General features: G+C 47.9%; 1 protein-coding gene across 5 annotated transcripts in view; it reads left to right on the top strand.

Annotated features, from left to right (window-relative positions):
- STARD8 (StAR related lipid transfer domain containing 8) overlaps positions 1–27958 on the top strand; it is a 154681-nt gene continuing 126723 nt past the window's right edge. For 3 of the 5 annotated variants that reach the window (XM_042853296.2, XM_042853292.2, XM_065556558.1), the window contains exon 1: positions 26742–26938. Coding sequence is in view for 2 of the 5 variants with exons in the window: in XM_065556557.1 (XP_065412629.1) it covers positions 4202–4753 (552 nt within the window). In the remaining 3 variants the exon portion in view is untranslated. Of the gene's footprint in view, positions 135–1352; positions 1571–4163; positions 4754–26731; positions 26939–27958 lie in introns of those variants that run through there. The other 2 variants (XM_065556557.1, XM_024109502.3) reach the window with 2 other exon arrangements.

Below are 27958 nucleotides of genomic sequence, written 5' to 3'. Positions count from 1 at the left end.
CGCAGATGCAGCCAGGCGCCGGAGGCCAATGGCCGGGGCGGGGGGGGTGAGAAGGCGCCGCGTGGCCGAGCATCCCCCAGTGGCTACCTGCCAGCTCCAGCCTCCGCTCCGGGCAGCAGCGCAGGGGGCTGGTGGTAAGTGTCCAGGGCCGGCTCTGCCGGGCGTCCCGGGCAGGGGGCGGGAGAAACCCGGGGGCGGCAGCCGATTTCCGTTGCTCTTGCAAAGGCGCAAGGTTGGCTCCTCCGGGGACTCTGAGCCGAAGGGGAGAGGCCCCAGGGCCAGGGGCTTGCGCTCCTCTCTGAATCCAGCTAGGGTGACCAGACAGCAGGTGTGAAAAATCGGGACAGGGAGTGGGGGGTAATAGGCGCCTATATAAGACAAAGCCCCAAATATCAAGATTGTCCCTATAAAATTGAGACATCTGGTCACCCTAGAATCCAGCTGCCTGCGGCTGGGAAGCTCCACCAGCTGCACGTTGTATTTTGGGGAGCACCTGGGGCGCTTTGGCTGTTAGCATCTGTGTGGAGAACTTATCGGTGTTGGGGGGGCGGGAGGGTAGATGAACAAGAAAAGGCTGGAAGTCTCTAGCTCATCCCTTGAGATAATGCCCCCCTTGGCTGCTGAGGAAGGGGGTTGAAGGGTTCACGTTTTCCTGGAGGGTGCAGTGGGGTTCTCCTCGCTAAGCACAGTGAGGGCAATTCAGAGCCAGCTCAGACCTGGGGGAATCCAGGCTTCTTGTCTGAGCCCCTTATAGGGGATGGGGCCTGGGCATGAAATTGTGAACTCTCCAGACCTGGCAGGCAGACCCAGGTTTCTAGTTCAGCAGCGTCTCTCTTACCTACGTTTCTGTGTTCCAGGTGCCCCAGTTTCCACTGCCAAACTGGGTGGCAGCCCAGTTACCGGGCAGGCAAGGGTGAGAATCATGTTGCCCTCAGCAGACTGCATGCAGCCATGAATGTCAGAGGGAATGTTGCAACCTGGATACTGGGGTTATCCCCTGGGCTCTTTTTGGGGAAGTGCAGTGGGAGCGTTGTTTAAAAGGAAACTTTTCTTCTTCAAAGGATGAAATTCCTGGATGCAGCTCTGGCGTTAATCACTAGCCTCTTTCCAGTTAATGCCTGATTTCAGATTCCCCTTTTTCTCAGAAGCCCTTCTCTTCAGGCTGGGTCTCTCGCCAAGGGACTGGTATGTCCCTGGCAGGGGAGCCAAAAATTGATAATGAAAAAACACCTGCCCAGAAGACTTAAAATCCCCATCTGGGGGAATTCTGGGAGGAAGGAGGTTGTGATAAGTCTGCAGATAAAGCTGAATTAAAACGGCAGAATCTCATCGACCTTTGCCTTTCTTCATAGGTGACTGAGGAAATGGCAGCAACAGCAGGAGGTTGAAGTCAAGCCTGGGGCTGCTAAATCCTTATGCTGTCTGTATTCTCCTTGGGACAAAGGCTCTGCTCCCTCCTGCTGGGTGTAATGCTGTGTCCCTGGTCTCTCTCAGCTGGGGTGCTCACTTTAGGAAGCATTATCCTGCTGGAGGATGGCTATGGGTGGAGTTGTTCCACTGGACCCATAAGGTGAGTAGGAACTGGTCAGCTGGATTCAGCAGAATACGGGCTACAGGCAGTATGTGTCTGAGCAAAGCATGGAGCAGTCTGAGAGAGTTGAAGCACAGGAGGAGGAATGAGGTGGTGGGGAGCTAGTAAGTGCATGATTTCACTCCACAGAGGTAAAACAGACAATGCTCCCTAGCAATTCTCTCTGGCTAGTCCAGCAGCAGCACTGACAGGGTCTAGAGAGAGCTGTGTTCAACCTTACTTCGCTGGAGTGTGTGTGAACATGACATGGGGCATTCGAGGGTTAGAAATAAAGGGAAAACTGACAAGATCCTGGAGAGAATAAAAATCTTTTTAAAAACGCATATACCCATATGGAAAGTATAGTTTCATTATTACAAACTCAGTCAATTTCCCTGAGCTTTGAGACAGCGTGTGTAGTAGTAGATAGATAGATAAATATAACTTGATAGTTCTTGAGTCATGCAGCAAAATAAATAGTAGGAGGTTGTTAAATCATTGGTACTTCTGGCACTGCTACACACCCATGGAATTCCCAGGCCTTCTGTTTTGGCTCAATCTGATGTTTGTGTGGGATTGTATTTTGGAGCGGTGGTAAGGGAGCTCTATGTGGATAAAAGCCCTGGAGATTGAAATCGTCTGTCTGCAAGAGAGATGCAAGACGGGCAATAGCTGTGCAAGTTTCCTCCACGTGGTGCTTCATACTTGACACAGGACCCCGCTGGAGATGGAGTTTGGTCTCTGTGACTCATTCAAACCCCTAGGTATCTCTGCTAACACTGCAAGCTAGGGAGGCAATTAGTACCTATTTTAGGTTAACTTGACTGTTACAGACCTGAGATACCATATTCTGGGTTGTGTGTGTGTTTGTCTGTGTGTCTGATGGAATGAAAGAAAACTTTCGACAGCATCCAGGTGGAACATGCCTCAACCGGACCACTCCAACACCCTTTTACTCCCCGAGCTTCCTCACCTTGCTAGTGCACAGAACATGCTTTGAAATGCTGGCTTCCTCTAAGAGGTGGGAGGCATTCTGTATTGTAAGTAAGACATGTACAATGTTAAACCCAAGTAGAGGGGAAATTGTGCATTGTGACCATAAAGAAATGATCTTTCTCATCTATAGGAGACAATCTCAAATTGATAGGAAATAATGTAGAGAGACGCTATACAATCATATTTATTACTACTCATTTTTTGTTTCAGTACATACAGGCGCACCTTTCTTAAAGCACTAGAGCTCCCCACCTCGGAAAGCGAGGCCACCTGTGCTTTACATAGTAAATCTAAAACTGCAACAGAACCAAAACCCACCATTCACAGAATTCTTAAATTAAAAAAAGAAGCAATAAACTTGAATTTGATTGGTTGGTGACTTGTGTACTTTGCAATGGAGGGAATGGTGAAATAGGTTGTTGCTGCTTTGTTTCTCTATTTAAGAATTTTTATGAGCTGTGTTTTTGTTTTCATATTTTAAATACTCTGAAGCACCTGCTGCTTGATTTTCAAGAGGCAAAGTGTATTTGCAGGCACATGTCCTTACTTTGTAACTAATTTTCTATTCTAGAAAGAGAGCCAGGGTTACTCCTGTGAGTAAAGTTACTTATGTGCAGAAGTATTTCTGGAATTGGGGCTTATGTTGGCAGACTTGCAGCTGGATCTGTGCAGATGAACGCTTATGCCTGTGTGGAGTTCTACTGAAGTCAGTGGGGCTCTGCACAGACCCCAGGGACAGCCCCGCAGCACTTACTTATAGGATTGGGGCCTAATTGCCCAAGCAAGGGTCTCTGCAAGGTTTGAAAGCAATAAGGATGTGAGAACTTCCATAAAAGTGACTCTTATCAACCATTTTAGGTTTTGTGGGTTTGGCTGTTTTGATACTGATGATGTATTTTTCATGCTTTTTAAAAAAATATAAGCGAAAAGAGACTTGTTCTGGATTTAAACCTTCCCCCACAATGTTTACAGTACAAGCACCAGGAGCACTGAGGAAACCAGAAGGTAAAGCAAACTGAACAGCCAGGCGACAGGAAGGAAGGTCCAGTGATTAGATGCTAGTCTTGGACTTGGGTTCAAGTTCCTGTTCCTTTCCAGAGTTCCTGAGCGGCCTTAACCTGTCTGTGCCTTTGTTTCCCAGTTGTAAAATGAGGATAATGGGACTGCCCTACCTCACAGAGTGTTTAATAAATATATTATATGTTGTGAGGTGCTCTGCTAGTACAATAAGGGGAGCATATAATACCTACCTCTATAGCACTTTCCATCTGTAGGGCCCACGACCCTTTGCAAAGGACATCAGTACCATTGTCCCTATTTTACAGATGGGGGAAACTGAGGCATAGAGCAGTGAAGTGACTTGCTTAAGGTCCCTCAGCAGCTCAGTGGTGGAGCCAGGAATAGAACTCTGAGTCTCAGTTGAGTGGACCGCACTCCACAGTACCTAGATAATGTAGTGTCCCTGTGCAAGCTGAGTGAAATGGAAATAAGGAGCAAGCAGCACAGTAAAGCAAACAGATCTAAAGAAGCATTGCCAGGTGTTTTTCAGTAACACAGAGAAGAATGATTGCTAAATATCTGTTTTTCATCTTGCTAGTGCCCCTTTAATCAAGTGGTAATCTCCATTCATGGGCCATGGATCCGAAGAATGCTAAGCACAGGATGAAGCTGCCTTTTACCCCAGGCCAGAATGATAAGGTCCCAAGTTTTGACCCTGTAGTTCGAGATGAAGAAGGTCTCTATGGCATTTTCTGCACGAGGTGCAATGCGTCTAATCCCGAAGAAGAGCTTGACTATGCATTAATAGCAGATGAGTGTCCACCTGGCTCAGAAGAACTTTTCCTTGAACGGACAATAAAAATCAAACCCATGAGAGTCTTGAAGCATCGTCCGAGCGCTATCATCTTCACTGAGGATTGCGTCTGGTGCAGAGGGAGCATTGTTATTGGGAATGGACTTCCCAGCAATGCTAACATATTCATCTTTAATGGCCCTGCTCAACTGAAATGCAGACCTGGAGGTGAATGGGAGAGAAGAGATGATCCAGCCTGCCAGGTTGAACACCACAGACCAGAACTGAAGAGAGACCAATGCATTCTGCCCTGTGAGAGCAACGGAGACAGAAAGTGCACATGTTCTCGTAACCACCCAGACCCAAATGAAGTGGAGACATGGCCCTGCTGTGTGGTGAGTTCATCTTGACTTGTTGCCATATTTGGGGCATATACTCAAACAGGGCCAAGGCATTCAAAAGTGACTGATGATTTAGGGTGCCTCCATCATGGGTGCCCACCTTGAGATGCCTGAAAGGGTGCCTGGTTTTCAGAGAGCAAGTGTTCAGCACTTTCTGAAACTCAGGCCCCTCCAACATGTCTCAGGAGGAGCACCCAAAATCACTAGCCACTTTTGAATATCTTTGTCTATTCTGGGTTTCTTAGTTTCAGGCCTATGAAGCTGCACAGCTCAACCTCTGCATATGGAGTTGAGACTTTATACCAGGGATCAGCAAACTTTGGCACGCGGCCCAAGAGGGTAAGCACCCTGGCAGGCCGGGACGGTTTGTTTACCTGCCGTGTCCGCAGGTTCGGCCGACCACAGCTCCCACTGGCTGTGGTTAGCCACTCCAGGCCAACGGGGGCTGCAGGAAGTGGCGGCCAGCACATCCCTGAGCTCGCACTGTTTCCCGCAGCCCCCACTGGCTGGAGCAGCAAACCGCAGCCAGTGGGAGCCGCGATTGGCCAAACCTGCGGACGCGGCAGGTAAACAAACCGGCCCCGTCTACCAGGGTGCTTACCCTGGTGGGCCGCGTGCCAAAGGTTGCCGATCCCTGCTTTATACCCTTGACTATTCTTGTATTGCTATACAGAGGCCCTACAGCATGCAGGGAATTAACTCCCTGCTTAGACCTCACAGAGGTGGAATAATGAGGCAGATCTGGGGACTGAAGGCCCAGTCAGGCTCTTGGAGGATTTGCAGGAAACAATATTAAAAAACAACTCCTAAATAATGGGAAGGGAGCCCCGTGCCCAGCTGTTACATGGTTGGGCTATACCCCGGCCTGGTGTTTTCTGGGAATGTAACACCACTTTTTTGTTTTATCATAACTAAAACCCTGTGGAACGGAACTTGATGCTGACTTTAGGCCTGTTCTTTCACTGCTGAGCCAGCTGCTCTACTACCATTCTCCCCTTTATTCTAACCCTGTGCTTACAGTTGTTCCACTTTGGGAGTTGCTGTGGGGAAGAGGCATGTTCTGCTGCAGCATGGGTATGTAATAGCATAATAAAACTCAGTGCCGAGTCAGTCAATGGTAAGGGTCTTAGAATGACCATTGTTCCCTTTGCTTAAACTTTTCCCTGTTTATTACTCTAAGTTAATGATCATTTGAGTTGAATGATCCGCTGTATTCCTGTGCTCTAGAGAACTATCTGTCTCTACCACTTTCTGCCTTTCCTGTGCCAATCTCTGTGGAATCTGAGCACCTAGTGATCAGAGTGGCCCTATTTTTTCTATTTACAAAAGATGCGGTAGACTCTGTGTAAGCCAAAGTTGGATTGGCTGGGAAACCTGAAGAAAACGGATACCACAAACCAAACCGAGTTCTGTTTGACACCTGCTCCCACTTATGCCATACAATAATTTGGATTGAGCTCAGGCAGAACAAGTGGTTACCAAGGGGCTGCAACGTGAGGCCTACTTAGGGTGACCAGATAGAAAGTGTGAAAAATGGAGAGAGGGTGAGGGTTAATAGGAGACTACATGAAACAAAGCCCCAAATAGTGTGACTGTCCCTATAAAATCGGGACATCTGGTCACCCTATGTCTGCAGGATAGAGCAAGAGGCTAGAAGCTGGCAGATCTAGGTTCTAGTCCCAGTGTGTAAAGCTCCCTGGCTCTTGTTGCTTAGTACTGTGGTAGTTTGTTTAGATGAGCTAACTGGAGGGGGTAATTTACTATGGCTGGGAAAGGCTGATAAGAAGCCAGGAGCTTCTTGATCTGATTCACCTGCAGGATAGCCAGCCCCTATTGCTCTGCCCCATGAAGCATGTCCTATGGCAGGTGTTTGTGGGCTCTTTGAAGCCCTGTTATGCCTCTGAGCAGAGAGTCTGGAATGAGAAGGCTGGGTCTCCCGGGACAAGCATTTTCTTGTTGTTGTAACGTACGTGTTTCACAGTCTGAGGAACAGGAGCCAACTTCTCCACATGTGGGGATTTCTCAGCACTCTTGAATGCTCTGTGCACTTGCACAACTGCTGAGCCTTCATCTATGTGGTGCAAAGGGTTGGTGTCAGCTGATGGCCCAAGGTATCCGTAGGCTGAAGAAATGTGTTGGCTGTGGATTAAGCACCATCTCCAAGGAACAGCATTAGACTCGCATGTGAGCCACCAACTTGTAGTGGTTGGATTCACCATTTTTTCACATGCAGGTCACCATTGTTTGTGGCCTTAATGGCACGTGAGGCCCTTTGCAGACACTCTGACGATAAGGGCTCTGCCTCAAAGGGCTTACAGTTTGACAGTGTGTAAATACGGGGGAGGAAACAGCAGAGAGTGTGGTAAGGGTGAGTGGGAAGAAAATGTGAAAGAGGCAGTTAACCATGCAGCATAGGTGGAGTGAAAGCAAAAAATGTCCCGTTAATGTATTACATATCCCTCATCACTGTGCACATTGCTTCCAGCTGGTCTCTAGTTAAACGTTTCCCTCTCTGAAGCAAATGGCTTCAACCGATATTTTCAGCTCCCTTAAACAGCCAGAAGTTGTGACCTTTTATGATTTATATTGTAGTTGTGCCCCATTGTGCTAGGTGCTGTACAAACATACAATAAGTGTCAGTCCCTGCCCTAGAGAGCTTATGACTCTACTGCCTGCTGCCACCAGGGATGAGAGCGGGGGAGGGCAGCAGCAGGTAGGAAAGTGGAGGGCATTCAGACCCTCACTGTCTTACTGCTTTTTGTCTCCGTCCTTCATGTGAACTGGAAAGCACTTTATTTGCTCAGTTCTGAGTCTGAAATTCTGTTTCTCCTGTGGTAACTGATGCTACCACTCCCACCTAAGGCTGAGCAGGGGACTGTGTGGATGCCATCAACTTCTGCAAGAGGCATGCAGAAACTGAAGTTCAGCTCTCAGCAGGAACTGCTGAATTTCCCTTATATTGTAGTTACTGGTTCCTTTCAAGCCTGGAACCTTCATATTGTGTTACTGTCTGGGGATCATAAGCAGATGGTGCAGTCATTTACACAACACGCTTATTTAAAACCTCCCTCTCCCCACAATTCAGACCCTCTTTAAGGAAACAAACAAAGGCAGCCAAGAAAGCTGGGATGTGGTTGCTGCATATTTTCTTTCTCAGGGCTTCTGAATTCTTTGCAGTAACGGAGACAGAAGCCCTAAACAATGCAGGCTTGCAATCAGCAAAGTAACCAGTGTGGCCTGGCATCCCGCCCTCTCTGTGGGAGATTCCTGGGGAAGAGGCACCCTGTGAGGAATAGGAACCAGGCGAGTGTGTTACGGGGGAGCAGAAATTCTCTCATTCATGGCAGCTGGGCTTTCACTTACCAGTCTGGGGGCGCTTTTATTATTTAAAAGTGGGAAAGGATTTTTTTTTTGTCTTTTTTTTTTTTGTCAAGAGCTTTATAACTTGACTTTGAACATTTGGTTTTGGATGAAACTTTGCTGGTGAATTCGAAATCCAGAAACGAGGTGTTTTTTAATCTAATTTTCATTAGAATCCTTTTGAGTGCTTGGAGGAAGGCAAGGCAAAGCAAATAAAGACCCCACATAACACATCATTGTTCTGGGTTTGGAGCAACATTGCTGTTTCAGTCTCAAAAAAAAATCAGAGTAAAGGTTCCTCTCTCGAAAAATAAAATGTAATTTTGTGGGGTCCATTTACCTTTCCTCTAACTTTAGTTCTTGGTTTACTTTAGACTAGGGAGGTTGCATGGACAAAGCCAGTCTAGCCCTTTTCCAGGGTATCTGGGAGTCATTGCATTTCTAAATACAGCCACCGAGTGGCAGTATGTTCCCATCAGATAGTGCCCAGTGGCCTTCCTGCCAGCATACCCTCTAGTAACAACATACTCCCGTGTCATGCGGAAAGGACCTGATTTTGGGGGGCGGGAGATGACTAAAGAATTTTCTGTAAATCTACAGAAATCAGATTCTTTTCAGCTCCTGCAGATTTTTCTTCTATTTCCAGAGGGTGTGAGCAGCAATGCAAATGGCCCAAATTCAGCTCTGGTGTAACTATTGACATCAGTGGAGTTGGGTCCACTTACTCCAGAGCTGGATTCTACCTGACGTGTTCCTGCAGGATGCCGCTCACCTAGAAGCTTGCATCATTCTTATAAACATCTGTGGCAATGACTGGATTTCTCATGAATAGGCCAGGCTGCTGAGGGAAGCTATGGATTATGTGGGCTCATTTCAGGTACCTTTTGGGATGCCCCTGAAAACAAGAGGCTGCTAGCAGTGATGGCAAGAAAAGCAGAGTGGTGAGCAGGCACCATAAAAGCTTCATGTCTCTACTGCTAGGATGCTACACCTCGGTCCTGACCTGCAGGCCCCTGCTATGTCCTGGACCTGGCACTTCACGCAACTTTGCTGGTGCACCTCACTCGTGACCTGCAGTCCTCTGCTACCCCAGTCCTGTGTTGCTCTTGCTAAATTATATATTAATTAATATTCCATCCTATATGACCAAAAGCTCCTCAAGTTTTCAAGCATTGAGATAGGATAGTGATTAGGTGGTTTATTGTTTGTGTGGGTATTCATGATGCACAGATTAAACTCCCAAAGTCCTGGCCTAGCCTGTAGTGAGCTCAGAAGATCTGACATGGATTCTCCCGATCCAGACTGCTCTCTGTTAGTTAATTTAAAATCCTGCTCAGGGACATGGCTGGGATCTTCCCAGGACATTAGAACTAGGTGTTAAAATGTACAAGTAGATTGATAATGTTTATTCCATGTCTTTTGCTCATGAAAGCTGGAAAGTCAAATGTCTCTCTGTTCCCTGTGTATTTTGTAGCGGATGAGAATGCTTTGGCCATCAGAGGCATGTGGCCAAGCGCTAGCAGGGACGAGCCATTTTGTAGTCAGCTAACAGGATTCTGTGTAGTATGCGGGTGTTTCCTGTGTTTATGGCCCTTTGTGACACTTTAACCCTTCCTGCATCATTCTCCGCCAGCCCTGCCAGATGTCCGCGTTTTGCTGGCGTGATTTGAGTTTCCCAGCAATCTCCTGTTTTTTCTGCTTGGTCAAAGCTCTGGAGAAGCAGCTGGAGCTGCAGAGCTATGCAAGAGAAGATCCAATAGCAAATTGGAATGGGCACAAAGGGAGTTTGTACCTTTATTAAGTGTGCTCCCTGGGGCTGAGCTTTTATTTAAAGCCTTGGCGTTTGGGACGGTCATTCTAGAGGTGCAGATTGCAGGACAGAGTTAAGCTATGCCCTAGGATTGGGTCTGTCATTGGGCTGTAAATAGCGCAGGACTTTCTCTATATGTTTGCCATGTGAGACATGCGGCTATTGCTAATAATAAAAGATTCTAACAATTCTTTGCCCTTCTATGGCGCTGCTCTGCTAAGGATTTCCTAGCCACCTGATAAATATTAACTAAGCCTCTCAACACACTCCTGTGCAAGTTATATTATCCCTGTTTTTAAGGCAAGCAGGTGAAAAAAATTATCCTGTTTTGCTGCTTTCTGCTGCATAAACTGTGTGTGTTCTATATTTGTTTTTCAATTTTTTTAAAGTGCTGGCTTATTAATTTTTAGCATGTTCAGTTTTGTCCTTCTGGTTTTGCTGAAGGTCTCATTTGGATGCGGACAGGGAGTTGCCAGGTCTCGACTGATAGGTGTGGGCATTGAATCTTTAACAGAGAGAGCTTTTCTTCCAACTGTTTGTCAGGCATTCTAGTTAAAGAGGTTTCAAGAAAACAAACACACCAAAGTGTGTTAAGCAGTCTCAACAGAAGTAAAATCTACCTGCCTTCTCTATCCATTAGGATTCACATCCTTGTTATCTGGTATTACAAACCTACCTAGTTTTTCAGTCATCCATAAAGTCCTTCAGAAAAAGATTGGTCAACAAAAACTGAATTTTATAATGCTTAAAAAAACCAACAGTCTAAACCAAAATCCAAGCTACTTTGAGATCTGTCCTCCGTCATGAAGGAACGTAAATGTCAAGTCACTTTCAAATGTGGACAAACAGGCACATGCAGAGGTCAAGTGACTTGATCAAGGTCACATAGTGAATCAGTGGTAGAGCTGGGAGTAGAACTCAAGAGTCCTGAATTCAGGTGTCCTCCTTTAATTACTTGGTAACGTTGCCTGCCTATTACCTGGCAAGGGAGATACCATGATCCTGAAGGTTATTTTCCCAGGGTCAGGCTCATCCATTGTACTGCGAGTTTGCTGACCCCTGCGATTTCCTCAAATGCATGCAACTCGAAAAGTGGAATTGGACTGAGAGGAAGGAGGTACAGTTGCCCAACATAAACTCCTCTATGATTGTTTCAGTTTGGTTTTTTGGTCCCTGCCTTGTCTGTCTTTCTGTCCAGTCTTGGGTCTTCAACAAGTCATTTGGGGAAGCCTAAAAGAGCTGTGAGGGGCACATAAGAAGCTGTAACTCAGTTGGGCTGAGAATACAAAGTTGCTCTGACATGAAAAGAAACCAGGGCAGGTTGCTGGGGTAACAGTTATTAAGCACCCACAAAAGCCTTTATTTATTTATTTTTAGTTAGAAACTTTAAAAAAATGAAGTTCTCTTCTGTCCCATAGGAAAGCCCATTATCACAAGGTGTGTGACTGTCAGGGTTATGGAATGAGCTGATTGGATTCTGAACATTCTTATGGGCTATAAATACCAAAAAAGCATTCATTTTGAGCAGGGCATTGCCCAGGTATTAGAGATGGGGCTGGGAGTCAGGAGACCTCAGCTCGAGTCTCAACTCTGCCATTGACTTAGGTTTAAATGATCATATTTCCAAGATCAAAAGTGGGGAAATTCTTGTGGCAAACATTTTTGGAGTCAGAAAATAGTCATTCAAAATACAAAGTACACTTTTTTCTATAATGTGTGTGGGTGTCATTGCTGCCAGCTTCTGACTCGATGGTGACACATGCATATTTCTCAGAGTGGAGGATTTTTTTCCCAGTAACTTAGTATTTTCAGTGAGCTTATCATAAAATGCTGAACAAGTTGGCATTAACGTTCACGCTGAGCAAAAGAACAGCTGTGGGAGTGTCTTTGCTCACTTGACACTGTCCATCACCCCTCATGCTTATTTCACTAGACTGTTTGTCCTTGCTAAACACAGAGCTAATTCTATGTGGTATAGCAATGTGTCTGGAACAAACATTTGGTAGTTACTTTAAACAAAAAGTTTTGATTGACGAAATGAAAATCTGAGACTTTCAGCTATCCTGAAAGACATTCCTGGGACACCAGGACATCATTTGAAAATCCAGGCTTCTCCTAGACGTGGGACATATGATCACTTTACTTATGTGCAACTTTGGCCACTGCTAAATCTTCCAAATTTCCTCTTGATTTCGCATCTCTCTGTAAATCAGGCCTTGGATGTCTTAAATTGGGCACTCAAAAATAGGGCATCATAATTAGTGGGTGTTGTGAAGACTGAGATTTTTAATTTCCCTTCCTCAGTTTCTCCATCTTTAAATGGAATAAAACATTCCTCTACCACATAGGGGTGAGGACTCTGAAGCTTCAGTTTGCTGATGTTTGCAGAGCACTTTGAGATCCTAGCTGAAAGGGGCAAGTTGCAATAGAAAAACAAGTTGTTAATACTGGTGGCTGTTTTGTATGGATTCTTTGGTATGTATGGCATGTACTGTTGGGGCTGTCTAAGCCATGTGAGCTAGGGACTTACCAAAACAAAGGAAGAATAAATCGAGACCTGTAAAAAAGATATGGTTCTTGCCCCTCTGTCAGAGAGTAATATGCCACTGAATTCACACTGATGTGCCCACCCCTGCTCGCTGATGGTGTCTGTCTTCTATCTCCATCCCTTTCTCCTGCCTTGCAGCCCTGTGCTGATCTGGTTGAAGGCGGAGATTGCTTGCAAGCGAGAGTGATCCCTGAGCCCCTGCTACACCTGCTGCTGTCCAGTAAGGATTGAGTCACTGTAACTTAAAGGCGGCTTTTGTAAAGGTTAGTGCAGGAAGGTTCGGGGACCTTGTCTCCATGCTGGGGAGGCTGGGGTCCGATTACCCATAAATTAGATGAATATTTTTGCTGCCGTGCTCCACTGTTAGGGAGCTGCGTTTGTAGCATGATGGGCAAGTGAAAGGTCTATCCGAGGTTCTCGTTGGCTCAGATGCCATTCTTGTGGGTTGTCTGCTGGTTGGACGTGCACCAAGTGCTGTCTGGACATGTCGTGTTGGACAAAGTATTAATTAAAATCAAAAGTAATCGTGCCCCCCCCGCCCTGTGTGTACAAAGTGGTTATTGCAGTCAATTGAAATATTGGGGTGGGGGGAATTATTTGGGGGGGGCGGGAAGTCTGGGGCATCAGCAAATGAGATTCTAAGGGTGGTGACTGTATGGGTGGGGGGAACAAAGCAATTGTTCTGTGCCTGACGCTAGCTCAGACGCTGAGAGGAGGGTGCAAAAGTTATTGCTAACTCTTCCAGTAACTGCCCTCAGATCTACAGCTTCTCTAATGACTGTCCAGATCACTGGTCAGCGGGGTCTTAGTTTAATGTCTCACCTGGCCAGAGCTGTTACACTTTCCACCCCTTCATATGACTGTCTTGTGGCTGCATGGAAGATGTTAGCATATATGATATAAATAAAGACTGGACCTTCCTTTGACCCTTGGGGGTGGCTGCTGGCCAAAAGCCAGGCCATTGATATGTACTGTATTCAGTCTATTTTCTACAGCTCCCTGATGGTTCAGTGAAGCTGTTTTCACCCCACACGTCACTGTCCCTGTATGCTGTACAGTGGAAGCAGAAATTGGTGAGCCACGTCTCTGCAGAAGGCCTGCAGTGAGAGCCATGTGGCGTCTATGCCACCCCTCAGAAAATCCAGGACAGTGGAATTAATACAGCACAATACATATGAAAATTGTGACCTTAGCAGAAGTTTTCTGTATTTACTTGCCTTATTTTTTTCTGCAAGGGCAGGGGAAGAAAAGGCGTTTCAAACTAAGGGGACTTTATTTTCAGAATCAAAAATCTGGATTTTTTTTATTTTGGTTACTTTGGTTTTTTTTAGAGTTGCAAAATACTCCTAAAAAGAGAGCAAAATAAACTTTTAATTGCTGGACATTTTGATTACTCGTTTAAATGCATAACAACTCTATTGATATCACGTTTTCTTACTACATGCCGCACAGTGAAAACTGTGGTCATTTAAGCCTGAATCTGTAGTCCTTACTAATGCAAAACTCCTGTTGTTGAACTCTATGGGTTTCCTGACTATTGGCTACGGGATTGTGTCTTACAGAACTCAGTGAAATAGAGCAAGAATGAACCTATATAGTTGCATGAGTATTATTTATTTCATAGCCTCATAAATAGTGTCTTTACTCTAAACTTGACAGATTTCTTTATAACTCCAATAGTCAGTTTCTTGATGGGTTTTAGCCAGCTGACCAGCACCCCAGGCCTCAATGAGGACTAGTCACTTGGCAAGTTTTGGTTTGAGAAAATTCAGGCTTTTTTTTTCCTTTTAGTTATTTGTGCTAATTAAAGAAAATCTGTGTTTTTCACGAGAAAAGACTCTTATTTTTTTCTGCTTTAAAAAAGTTTGTTTGGGGGTTGGGTATTTTTTTCACAGCTTTGAATACTTCAGACAGGGGGAATAGACTTTGCTCAATCTTTCCAAACGAGTTCTCTTTTTGGTTGAGCTCTAGAGTGGAAAATTTCAGTGTAAAGGGAGAATGTTTTCGGCATTTGAAACTGGAGATATCATGGGAATTGCCAATGCTATAAACAAATAGTGAGAGAGAGCATAGTGCTGTGCTCTTCGTTTAGCTCCATCTGTGAGAGCCTTAAAAAAATGGGGTTACTTGGTTATAATTGGGGGCAAAATCCCCTGGAATTTTCCTATTCAGCTCTTCTGATTGTGAAGGATTCTCAATATTAAATCCTCTGTCCCAGAGGCTTGTATCTAAAGTGAACTAGCCTGAGACAGAAAAGTAATTCTCTTTACCACAGGAGCTGACATGTGGAGGTTAAGTAATTGTCTATTTATTTGTAACTTTCCCAGCAAGAGATGCTTTTCTTTGTAGAATTTGGTTTCCACTTGCAGAAATAGTGGTGCCCTGAGGCATACACGTGTCTCCAACAACCCCCTTGTGCTGAACAGCACATGAGAAAGCGTGCTGCAGAGAGCCGCCTGGCTTCGTAAACAGCACCTGACTCAAGCAAGTCAGAATCTGTATGGGAGAAACAAAAAGTTTTGGGTTATTGACAGCAATTACATAATGCTCTTGGCTCCTGATGCTACAAAGCAACCTGATGGCAGTAATACTTTGTTTTCTTATTTGAAATATAAAACAAACCCTGGGTGACCAGTGCTCAGGAGGGATTGGATTTAGTACCAGATGTATGGAGAGGCGGTGCTGGGGAGCTGTTCTAATGCATGTAATCTCTCTCTGCTATTCCAGAGCGCCTCTGCTAGTGCACCTCAGTCTGATCTTCAGCACCCACTGCTGTTCCAGTCATGGGCTCTGCCCCCTTAGCCTGCAAGCACACCTTGCAGCTTGCCTGAGTCCTGACATCCAGCGCCCTCTGCTCTTCCAGAACGTGAGCTTACATAGTGGTAGTTTTTGAAAGAAGTCCCTTTTTGAACATCGTATTTCTTTCACTCTGCTGCCATTTCCCGCAGTCCAGCACAAAGGGCCGTTTTGTGGAACGGTGGCAGAATAAAGAACTGGATTATTTGCTGGATGAATTAAATGTGACCTATTGACAGCGCCAGAATATTTTCCCTTGTTTTGGTCATAGTATGAGTTCATTTGGCATGTTAATAGACTGCCCATCATCCTTCAAAGCAGGAATGGAAACTACCCTATTGGAAATAACTCCCTTTGCCACTTAATAGCCTTTTTCATTGTCCTCCTGTGTCAAATTCAGCCGTTTTGGCTTAGGCCCTCGTATAAGCAATTGTTGTTGTATTGAGCAAGCCATGGCTGTTTCTTTATCGATTATCATCTTATGGTGTCTGTTTCAGTGTCTCCTCTTTTCCTCAAGGAATTACCTGGTAGTGCTGGCCTAGTGTAGCCAGTCACTTCCTGAGGTACTGGGCTACCAACCCTCCTGAAAGGAAAGTACTAGAAGTGTCGTTTAGGCTGAGGGACAAATGATGTTAGTAGCAGCTCCTGCTAGGTCTGCAGCAGAAGCCTAGAGCCCCTTTCTAGAGTATGAGGTACAAATCCCAAGAAATTACATGTTTATTAGCGAGAAATGGTTGTTGTTATAAGCAAAAGCTGCCTGTTAAGCTCAGTAGCCATTTGTAAAGTCTTGGTGTCAATGGTTTACTTGCATTGCTGTAATGCAGTGGTTTTCAACCCTTTTTCATTCGCGGACCCCTAGAACATTTTGAATGGAGGCGTGGACCCCTTTGTAAATTCAACTTGTGGTCTGCGGACCCCTTCCATAGATGTCTAAGGCTGAAAACTGACCAAACAGAATTCAGCTATAAATGTGGCAGGTGCTTGGCACAGTATTTGATGCAGTGTGAGAAAGGGCGCTACACCGTGGGCTTCTGTGGTAATGACAACACTTCCGGTTTTGACCTGTAGGTGGGGATATTCACATACTTTTGATTGATCAGAAAACTGGAATGCCCTTTCTGGAGTCTGAAACTTAATTTTCATAGTCACCTTTTGCAGACCCATAAACAGATATCGTCTGCGGCCCCCCTGGGATTTGCAGACCCCAGGCTGAAAACCACTGCTGCAATGCAATACTGGAGGCTGCCAGGAAATGGTGGTGGTGTGTCTGTGAGGTTTATTTTAAGGAAGGACTCTGAGAAGCGTTAGAAAGCAAAGTGGAGGAACCTGGGAACTATAAAGCGTGTTGGACCCAGGTTTGGTAAACATTGCATCTCCTTGTGAAATCTAAAATTCACCTTCTTAAACCTCTATGTTGTATGAAAATGGCCTGATACAAAGCTAGGGCATGATGGGACCTTTCCAAATCGAGAGGGGTTTGTGCTGATTTACTGATGAAAAGGAAAATGGAAGGAGGAGTTGGGTGAAAGTCAGCCGTGGAGGGTCTGCTCCTTCCGTGTGTCTGGGGTGGGAAGAAACCTCACCCCTCTGGCTGTTTGACCCCTCACCCTTAGAAGATGGCTAGGCATCTCCTCCAAAGGTTTGAACAAGCAGAGCTCGGCTGGGAGGAAACCTGGCATGTTTTGACTCCATCCTGTCGGCAGTTTCACAGATCTCTGCCAGGAACAATTGGGCGTGTTAGACTCACTGGCTAAATCTGCTTGGCATTGAAAAAAAAAACCATGGGGAAAATGAGAATAAAAAGTAACCAGAGTGACCATGATATGGGGGGGAAATTGGGGGGAGATTGAAGAATTCTGCGCCCAAATTCAAGACAATTTTCTCCACTGTTTCTTTCCTTCAGCAAGGCAAAGCCCAACCATTTCATATAACCCTGATCTGAGTGGATCTGGCTTGAGTGCGTGCTTAATGGAGACACCAGCCTGAGTTGTGACCCCTTGAAGGCACAGCGCACCCAGTTGTGTTCCTGCTGGAGGGCTTGTTAGTATGCAGTGCAGCTCCGCACTTCTCACTGAGGCTCTAATGATGCGTGGGTATGAAACCTCACCCATGTTGTGGATCTGCAGGGGAGGGAGGAATTCAGATAAATGCTTAAAGATGCCAAGGATGCGTTCTGTGGTTCAGTTCCTCTCTCGCACTGGCTCTCAAAGGAGTTGCGGTTTCTATGTTGCTGTACTTAACTCTTTGGCCAGCCACCAGCCTTTCTGCAGAAATGCTCCCAAATTATATTGCACCCCAGAGAACGCCCTGGCTATCCAAGCCTATGGGAATGGAGACTATACTCTGTTCCACTCTCCATCCAAGGCTCTTGGACGATCTGCTACTGGGTGAGGGAAGTTGATTCTGAGACGCCAATTAGAAAATCTTTTGTTGGGGGGCTTTGACTCGGTGCTCTGAATTTCATGGGGCAGCACAGCACATGCGCCCATCATGCTCCTGTGTAGGCAGTGGCAGCGAGGAAGTAGGCTATTGGCTGGCTTATCAGATTGTGGTGGACCAGATGATCCAAGAACATTTGTGGCAAGCACAGTCTGAGCACGTTGAGTCACCCGCAATCACATAACTGCACTGTGCAGGGTGGTTTTGCTCAAGATGGCTGGAAGCAGATGCTGAAACAGGAAGAATTTAAGTTTTCTCATGTCCAAGTGGGTTTTACGTGGATCATCCACCCGCACACCGCTTGCTCCCGTCAAGGAAGACGGGAGCCTACCTAGGTTTGGACAGCATTGTGGATCTCCAGTCTGGAAGGTCATGGAAACTGACAACCCCTGATCTGCTCATTATTCTGTGACTTGCTATTGCTGAGAGCAGCATTTCTGGGATGTTGAAATCCCTCCTGGAAATGCTAGTTTCAGGGAATGCCATTCACACTGTCAGCTCGTGGCCCTGACTCGCTGGTAGATCCTGGGGGCATGGACAGGGCGGCAGGGAGAGGAAACTCCGTGTTGGCAGGGACTGGCTGTCTTTGCTATCCAGCCCTCTCAGCTCTGAGAGGCTTTTTGTCATTATACAGCTGACCTCGTGCAAAATGAGTTTGGTGGCTCAGTCTACGTCCCAGTGCACAGGTGCCCCCTTGGAGAGGGGAAGAGGGAATAGACCATGGAAGCTGAACTGCCCTTTTGCCCCTAAAGTTGTTTCCTACAGGGCAAGGGTGTAGGGGAAACTGGAGTTGCTGCTGCCTATGCCAGACCTGATTAAACAGAGGTCATTGGCCTTCAGGGCTGGCAATCCAGCACCTTCCAGTCCACACTTAAATACACACCAAGATTGTCAACCGCAGCTAAAAACCAACTGCACCCCATTTCATTTGCTGCTGCCTGTCCTAGCAGCACGTGTCAAGGTCATCCCTTTGGCCCACTCTTTCCAGTTTATCAGGCGTGTTCAAAGAGCACCTCCTGCTGTTTCCCAGAGAGGATCTGGCACAGAGGGAAGACACAGTGATCCAGTGCAGAAGGAGTTAAATGCTGTCCCTGGAGAGGCATTTTCTCTAGAAACGGGTGGCATTTCTTGTGGGCAGCAGGTTTCATGCTCCTTCTTTCCCCCCCACTGCCTTGTGCCCTCTGTTGCTCTGCTTCCAGTGCTGTGGCACCAGCATATCAATTCAGCCCTATTAAAATAAAAGGGTTACTGTTCCCTCTATGCTAATGGGCTGAGTGCCTGCTCCACAAGTAGCCACTCTCTGCCTGACCTCTGGGAAATGTCTGTGTGCAGCAGAAAGTGGAAAATCACTGCATGTTAATCACTTGCTGGAGCTGCTACGGAGGAACACTGAGCCCAATGTTCACACTCCTTCAGCCTCTCCATGTTCACCAACAGCACTGGGGCCGGTCCTCAGGAGAAGCCTCAGCAACAACAGCTGTCAGCCTTGACAGCCATGGATTGCGGCTGGAAGGCTGCCAGCCTGAGATTTGTTATTAATACCCTGCCTGAACACTGTGGAGCAATGGCAGTGATAATAATAGCCCATCAATAGGACAGGAATAGCTTGCTGGCGGCAGGCCTGCTTGGAGGCGACATCAGATCTTACGGCTGGTGAGCAGTTGCAAGAATATGCTGTATCTGTCAACAAAAAAATAGTACTCAACAGCCTGAGCAGGGCAGAAAGGGGGTGATATGTTTACTTGCAGTATATGATACGGCCACTAGGTGTCTCTTTGTGCTGTATAGAGTTCTAGACAGGGTGCGGTCCCTGGTAAATGTGGGGACAATGCTGGAAGTAGAGCTGTGTGGGAACATGTGAATTTGAGTCCACGGTTTGTAGTTTTCTTTAAGGCTTCCCATGTAAGATGGACTCTGATTCCATCTGAGCCTTAAGGTGCTACTGGAATACAAATATTAGTATTCTTCACCACCACCAGTAGATACCATGGTAACAGGGAGTGCAATAGAAATACCATTGATAGTTAGATGGGTGAGGTAAGGAGGTCTTCATGTGCTGGCATAATTTATTGGGAAGAACCCACCAGTGGAGGTGGTACTTACAGACTTCAGCCAATCATCTGCTTCTGTTGCCATGCTTTCAACAGACCGAACGTTTGGGCCCCACAGTATCTGAGCATGTCATTGTCATTTGCTGAGAATCCCCCAATTTGAAAGATTGGGGGATTCCCCCAGCTGGACAGGATTTGACTGTCCCAAATTCAGTCTGAGACTTGCAGGGGTCTCCTGCTGTCTGAATGCTTTGGGGGCGACGTAAGTTTTCCAGATACAAAGTTGCCTCGATTTCCAGGTGGGTAATTGCCTCTGACTTCTGTCTTCCTGCTGCAGTGCACTGAGAATGAGGGCTTTGGGATGGGAGCAGGAAAATGACTTAAACCCACCTATGAAACTAGCTAAATGGTTGGATCTCGCCTCTTCTTTTGAAGTGTATGCTGGGGGAGGGACCTGTACCCTTCCTGTTAAAGCTGCATGTCTCTCCCCCTTCCATGAAGGAGTTTTTTGCCCTCCATGGGGAGAGAGGCAGTGTCACTTGATCACTGTTAATTTGCAGCTGCAGTTTTGCTTTCCAGCTGACATTTCGCATATGTTAACCACCATTAATAAACATCTTAGTGGCACTTTGTCATCTAAGTGTAGTGCAGCCATTAACTCCAATTAAAGGAGGGACAAGGCCAAGAGAGAAACAGGGTAGGAGCCAGCACAGAATTGTCCCTGCTCTCGGGGAAGTGTTGTCAGGGCCGGCTCCAGGCACCAGGCACCCAAGCACATGCTTGGGGTGGCACCTGGTAAGGGGCGGCGGGGGAGCGCGGTGTGGCATTCCGCGGGGGGGGGTGTGCTCTGGCGGCGCTCCGCGGGGGGGTGGGGAGGGCGGCGCTGGGGGGGGTTCCGGCGGGGCTTGGCGGGGGGGGCTCCGGCGGCACGGCGCTCGGGGGGGGGGCTCCGGCGGCACGGCGCTCGGGGGGGGGCTCCAGCGGCGCGGCGCTCGGGGGGGGGTTCCCGGCGGTGCGGCGCTTGGCGGGGAGGGCGCGGGGGGCGGCGCTGGGGGGCGGCGCTGGGGGGGGTTGTTCCGGCAACGCTCGGCGGGGGGGGCGGCGCGGCACGGTGCTCGGCTCGGGGGCAGCACTTTTTTTTGCTGCTTGGGGCAGCAAAAAAGTTAGAGCCGGCCCTGAGTGTTGTCCCCGTGGAAAGCTAGCTCAGCCCTGGCAATCTGAGAAAGAGAAATGATGGTGAATATGCTTGTGGCAGCGCCCATACTGCAGAGTGTGTGTTCCGCCAGCGCACGTGCACACACTCCTTTGCCCATCTCTCCCCTAGCTCTTCTAATGCACCTGACCTGCAGCAGACCCTGCTAGTCCAGTCCTGGGCTCCCCACCCCGCTCTGCCCATGAACTTCACTGCTGCTCTAGAGCAGCGCTCTGCGGTGAATGGGTGACTAGGAGTAAGTTTGAGGGGTTATTCTGACAACAAGCAGTCTGGCTAGAATAAGGGTGATTGTTCGAATGAGCCAGGAGGGGCAAGAGATTCACCTGTGAATTTTAAAAGCCTGATGCCACGGCCCTGAATGGGCTGAGAGTGATTTGGAAATAGGCATGCTTCCTGCCCCCTCCCCCACCAAAGAAAAATACTTGAGAGTCTCAGTATAAAAACTCCAGCCCTGGAGGCAGGGCTAGATGGATCATGAAGTGCCTAGAACCTTTCAGGGTATGTCTGCACAGTCTGCGGCCATTAGCCCCCAAGCCTGATTGTGGCTTGGGCTCTGACCCTAGGTGCGGGAGTGGGCTTCAGAGCCTGAGCTGCAAATTAAAAGGACTGTCTCCGCAGCTATCTTTAGTGTGGAGTGCCAGCCCCAGTCTGTCGACCTGGCGGGAAGGCTTGCTGCCCTCAGGTGCTGCTGGCTCTGTAGACGTACCCAGAGATTCCCACTGTTGGCCTGTGAACTTGGCTCCCATTAGTGACCCATGCAGGTGAATGGTGCCTGTGCAGAATAGCGTGAGGCCGCTATGTTGGGCAAAGAGGAAACAAAGCATCTTCTCATCTGTGGAGGTGTGGAATAAAAGAAAGGGACAAAATGTGCCAGGCTAGTACTTAGGGTTTATCATCACTCCTAGTCCTGGCTGGACTGGAATCACTGAGCCATGGAGCAAACAGTGGAGATGAAGCCAATACCAAGGCTGGGCCCAGTTCCAGAACGTGAACTGATCTGCCCCAGGAATAGCAAGGGGGAGATGGTGGGGAGAACGGGCACTGACATGCTCTGCGTGTTTGCTGCGGGAGGAACGTTTAGTGCTGCTGGCCTGCAGGCCAGAATCAGCCGTCTTTCCAGATGAGACCCTCTCCCACCGTGATCCTGATCCTAAGACTCTTCCCACAGCTGTGCAGCTAGCCCTGGTATGGATGGCCCACTGGGGTGCAGCCTAGGATCCTGGGAAGGGCATGGGAGATGGGCCATCGTACTCTGGCAGGGAGCTCCCTCTGTCCAACTAGCACTGGGCTACCCCAGCCCCGCATTTAGCCCAGCTCTCAGGAAGGGTCCTGTTCTGGGTCATGTTCCATCACTTCTTCCCTGCCCCAGCCCTTTGATTGTTTTGCTCAGTGCTTGTAAAAACGAGAGCGGGTTGGCAGGGCCTGGACCCTAGCTGAGTGCATGCAGGGCTATGCAAGCTTCTGGGCGGGAGGGAGATGGCTTCAAATGCTATCTTACATTTCACAGGCTGTGGTTCTAAGCAGGGCCGGCTCCAGGGTTTTGGCCGCCCCAAGCAGCCAAAACAAAAAAACAAAACAAGAAAAGCCGCGATCGCGATCTGCGGCGGCAATTCGGCGGGAGGTTCTTCACTCCCAGGTGGAGTGAGGGACCATCCGCCGAATTGCTGCCGAATACCTGGACTTGCCACCCCTCTCCGGAGCGGCCGCCCCAAGCACCTGCTTGAGAAGCTGGTGCCTGGAGTTGGCCCTGGTTCTAAGGGCATATGTCTGATCCTCCCTCTCTTCTATCTTTCTCCCCTCCCCTTCTCAGTTGCGAGGGTGGCCCCTCACTGCTCCACAGTTGAAGGTATCGCCTGAGCGGCGCGCCACTCCTGTTCAAAGGTCATCGGGGATGTAGCTACAGGTGCTCATGGCAATGGGATTCAGGCCTTGGAAATGGATTTGCCCAGCAGTCAAGTCCACCACAGTGCCTTGTCCTGCAAAGGATCTGAGTTCCCCTTCTGGGGTTGGTGCCAGCTCCTCTCCCCTCCAGGTTAATGGCGATGGGCGGGTAGTGGTGGCAGCATGCTGAGACACTGATGGACTGGGGCCTCACATTGCATTTGAACAACCATGTGGCTGATACTCAGGGACTGCCAGGCTCCAGCCTCCCTCAGCTGATTGACACCATGTGTGGCCATTGAGGGGCTGTAATAAGAGGTCCTGGAAGAGTCTCCCTTCTCCGCCCCCAATAACAAATAAATGCAAACACCTACTTTATTCAGAAGAGTAAGGGATGAGGAAGCCTGGAAAATAGACTTCAGGGAGCATGATGGTGCTACACTCCCCCTACCTCAGGATGGACTCTGGGACTTAACAGGGCTTTTCCGCAACATGTAGTGTTGCGACTGGTGCGCGGATGCAGAGATGAGCTCCCATGCACCTCGGCGTGTCCCTGTGTTTCAGTCTCTTTGGTTCATTCAGACTGTGGTCTCTGCTGCTTCTGCTGACAAGGGCCAATTAGTGCAGAGCGGGAGGGTGGGCTTTGTTAGTTTCTTTGCTACTTTTCTTGGCGCTGCTCTTGTTCTTGTTCCCCAGCATGAGCGATGATTTCAGGGTTGTCATGGTGCCCAGGGCAGCAGCAGACTCAGTGCCACTCACCCAGACAAAGCAAAAGGAGTCTGAAGGGAGTCAGCGAGGAGAAAGCAGCTGGCTGAAGCGCTTTACAGCCAATTTCCCATCAAATCCCTACCAGCTGCAGGGCTAGGACAGGGGTGATCTGCCTTAGATTACTTACGCATTTCGGATGTGCCCACCTTTGCTATCTGGTCTCCTAGTAATCAACAGCACTCTTGGGCATTTGGCAGAGGTTTCAGATGCTGCATGCAGCTTCCACTGGGGTTTTTAAACGTAAAAGGAATCTTGTTCACACAGAGAGCTGGGCAAACTGCTCACAGCAAACAGCTTGGGTCCTAATCCCGCTATGAGTTCCATGTGGGCACAGGGGTCTGTGCATGTGGCGCTCATTGCAGAACTGGGGCCTCTGTTGGCAAATTCGTCCCCATTTCTGCTTGGGAATCATTTGTCAGACTTTTTATTTTTTAACGATTAGTCCGTTGTTTGTTGAAATATGCCTCGGCCAATGGGTGGCTCCCAACCTATTCACCAAGACCATTGCTTCACGGGTTTGCTGTGATTGGGCATGTACATCACAAGATGGTGTTTCTTCTCCCATGTTTGCAAGGAGGCTTGTAGTGCAAATGCCTGTTTGCACAGTTATGTGAAAGCAGTCTGGAGTTTTCATTGGAATCCAGCCTCGCTGTTTGTAGTGAGGGCCAGGACCTGGTCGCAGCAACTTCTGAGCAGTCGATACCCAGCTTGCTCCTTGGGTAGGCTGGAGTCCACAGTGGGACTGATTCGGTTCGGAATCACGCGCTCCATCACCTTGTAAGTGGTGCTCAAGAGGGATATTGGCCTATAAGTAGAAGGGTGCTCTGCAGGTTTTCCAGGCTTTAGGAGTGCAATGACCTTGGCCTTTCTCCACACATGGGGGATTTCGCCAGTCTCCAGGATGTTGGTGAAAAGTTGTATCATCCATTTCCATGCCTGTGGACCCAGGTTATATGGGAATTCAGGACAGATACCATCTTTTCCCACTGCTTTTCCCAGTTCTGCCTCAACCTCCTTATTTGTGAATGGTGCAGACCATTGCGATACTGGAGCGCATGGCACTGGTACGGCTTTTATCGATTTGGCAGCAGCGTATGACACGGTCTGGAAGGACGATCTGCTACTGAAACTAGCCAAAGGGATCCCGTGCGTGTGGCTTCTCAGGCTGCTGAACACCATGCTTAGTGGCCGAAGGATGCGCGTATATCTCGGGGGTCTAACCAGCAAGCCATGCACTTTGAATAATGGGCTACTACCACGGGCTCTGTACTTGCTCCAACACCCTTCAATGTATACACGAGTGATATGCCTGAAATGATAGTGCAGAAGTTTGCATATGCTGATGATTTGGCACTTGCAACTCAGGCCTATAGCTTTAAAAAACTTGCAGTAACCCTTACATCTGACCTGAAGATCACGGAGGGGTACTTTCAAAAGTGGCAGCTGAGAGTCCAAAGCTGAGCAAATTTGTAGTCTGTACTTCCCACCTGGACAACAGAAACGCACAGAACACTCTGTCCAAGTTTTGTGGTGGAAACCATGAGTTATGACCCAAAGCCAACATATCTCAGTGTGATTCTTGAGCGCACACAGACCTTTCGTGACCACCTCAAGAAAGTAGCCTCTAAAGCGAAGACTTGCATCAACTTTATTCAAAAGTTAGCAGGAAGAAGCTGGGGATCAACTGGCCTGGAGCTAAGACCCTGGTTCACTCAGCTGCAGAGTACTGTGGACAAGAAGCTGTGGCTAGGCAGTTGAATCGGATTGTGTGAATCATCGCAGGAACATTAAAATAAACACCTCTGCCGTGGCTTTCTGTGTTCGCAAACACCGAACCTCCAGCTGTCTACTGAGATATAGCCACAGCATGAGAACCTAAAGGTGCTGAAAGCTGCCCAGACCTTCCCATCTGTCAGGTTATGGATAACAAACCTCAACAGTGCTTGAAAACGCAAAAACCGCTATGGGCCACATGAGACCACTTCATGTCTCTGGATCCGACCAAGGAAGTGCAAAGCATCTGGGCCTCATCTACCATTCCAAACAATCGCATTATCTCTGACCCAACAAGCAACCCCTTCCAGTTTTGACCTGCCATGCAGACTTTGGACCACACTGAACTGCATCTGAACAACCCGTGGAAGATGCAGCTGCTTGATGCACATGTAGAAAGTCAAAGACTCCCTTTTGTGTGACTGTGGTGGGAACATCCAAACCATCAACCACATCATAACGCAGTGCCCCACAATATGGATTCAAAGGTGAATTGGACGATATCTACAGTGTCACAGGCAAGGCCTTGAAATGGCTTATGGACCTATAATTGCATCTATAGACTGTTGCTCTGCAGATGACATACATGTGAGAGAGACAAATACGTGCAAGAGTGTTTATGGCAGTCTTTCAGTGAACTTCCTTGTGAACAAATGGCTGCTCACACAAACATCTGCAGAAAGTGAATAAGGAGCTGTGAATACTGTCCAAGCAAGTTCTTGGATTGCATTTGTTTTTTCCTACAATATTCACCCAGCTCTGGTAACAATCACAAGCTTGCTTTGCTGCTGCCAAACGTACTGCTGAGCCACTGAATTCCTCCTTGTGCTATGGAGCCTTCGCTGCAATTGGCAATCCTGAGTTTAGAGACGGCGTGGGGTGATGGTAAAGGAGATCTATGATGAAAAGGTTAACCTAGGGTGCCGTTTACCCCTTTCTGGGGGAAATATTGAAAGCCTTTGTGGGGGACTGATGAGCTAAGAAAGGAGGGTGAGGGTTGGATTGAAAATCTAAACCTTGTGGGGTTTGGATTTCCATTGCCCTGTGTGTGTCTTTGACACTGAAGGTCTCATTTCTTATGCTTTGTAGTTCCCTCTTTCTCTTCCCTTGCTCTCTCTGGCAGCCTGGGGACGGGAATGTGGAATGCTGAATGGTGCATTAAAGAGACAGGAAGGAAAGCCCATGTCTTTTTAAAACTCATAATGTCCAGGGAATTTCAATCGGCATCCAAGCCTATTTCTAGCCAACAGAATAACGGTGCAGGGTTTGAATGTTCCGGCCCGCCTCCCTGGGCACTGCTTCCTCTTTCTGTCCCTCCCTCTCTCCCTGTGCAGCAGCTTCTCTCCTGGCTGAATCTCTCTGCCCAGCAGCTCTGTGCTGCGAGGAGCCACTTATGGATCTGACGGGAAGGGTTCTCCCCAGAGCTGGGGGCACTCCATGTTATAGCTGAATGTGCAAGGGGGCTGGCCCACAGACTTCCCCTGCCCTGCCCATCATGCCATTATTGGATTTTTTCTGGGCTTGCTTCAAAAAAGCAAAGGTAAGAAACTGTCCATTTAAATCTTGTCCAGGCTTTCAGACTCCCTGTCAGCTAGGGTGACCAGACAGCAAGTGTGAAAAATCGGGACAGGGTTGGGGGGGGGGTGTAATAGGAGCCTATATAAGAAAAAGCCCCAAATATCAGGACTGTCCCTATAAAATCGGGACATCTGGTCACCCTACTGTCAGCTGCCAGGAAAGAGGTCTGAAGGGATGGGTGGGGGGTGTCTGGCAGTGCCTAAGTTTGGGTATTAGTGGGATCCCAGGGCATCTGTACGCATGTACACACACATACACTATATGATTAAATGCAGATACAGTACACACAGATGCATATGTGTGTGCTGTATGGAGAGACACATGCACTATAGCCAAATTTTCAAAAGTGCTTAGCACTCAACAGCTTCCACAGAGAAGAATGAGAGGTGCTGGGTGCTGACTGTGTGTGGATAGATGCAGATATTCTACACACAGCCATATGCACTTTATGGATTGCATGCATGTGTGGGTACTCTATGCAGGCATGCACCCACTGTATGGATAGATTCAGGCATTTGTACAGACACACTCACATTCAGTAATTGATTTGCATGACAAGTCATACATAGAGCTCTCTGTCATAGACGGGTCCGATCTGCCTACGACTTGGCTTTATTCCCCCCCATGTCCATTCCTGATTTGGTATCAGATGCACTGAAGCGAGATCCCACTTCTGCGGTCTTCTTTCTCCCCGGATTAGGCAAACTTTTACCTCAGTTTTCTTTAATGGAAAAACCTTGGCTAATTTCTGATAGTTGGAGGAGATCTCTTCCTTGTCCATCCTCTGATTTTGGATATTACTGTAGAAAATTACTCAGTCTCTCTCTCTCCTGTGTCACATTGGTTGCAGTCACTCACATTCCCTCCACCCCACCCCGGGAGATCCCAGCTAAACACACTCTTTATGGACAGAGTCAGAGCCACACATACACTCTCTAACGGTGCAAACATTTGTGACTCATTTACGGATGCAAACCCTAAG

This window comes from Chrysemys picta, chromosome 9, assembly GCF_011386835.1.
Source record: "Chrysemys picta bellii isolate R12L10 chromosome 9, ASM1138683v2, whole genome shotgun sequence".
Taxonomy (NCBI): Eukaryota; Metazoa; Chordata; order Testudines; family Emydidae; genus Chrysemys; species Chrysemys picta.
This window is presented reverse-complemented; position numbering and strand designations above follow the sequence as displayed.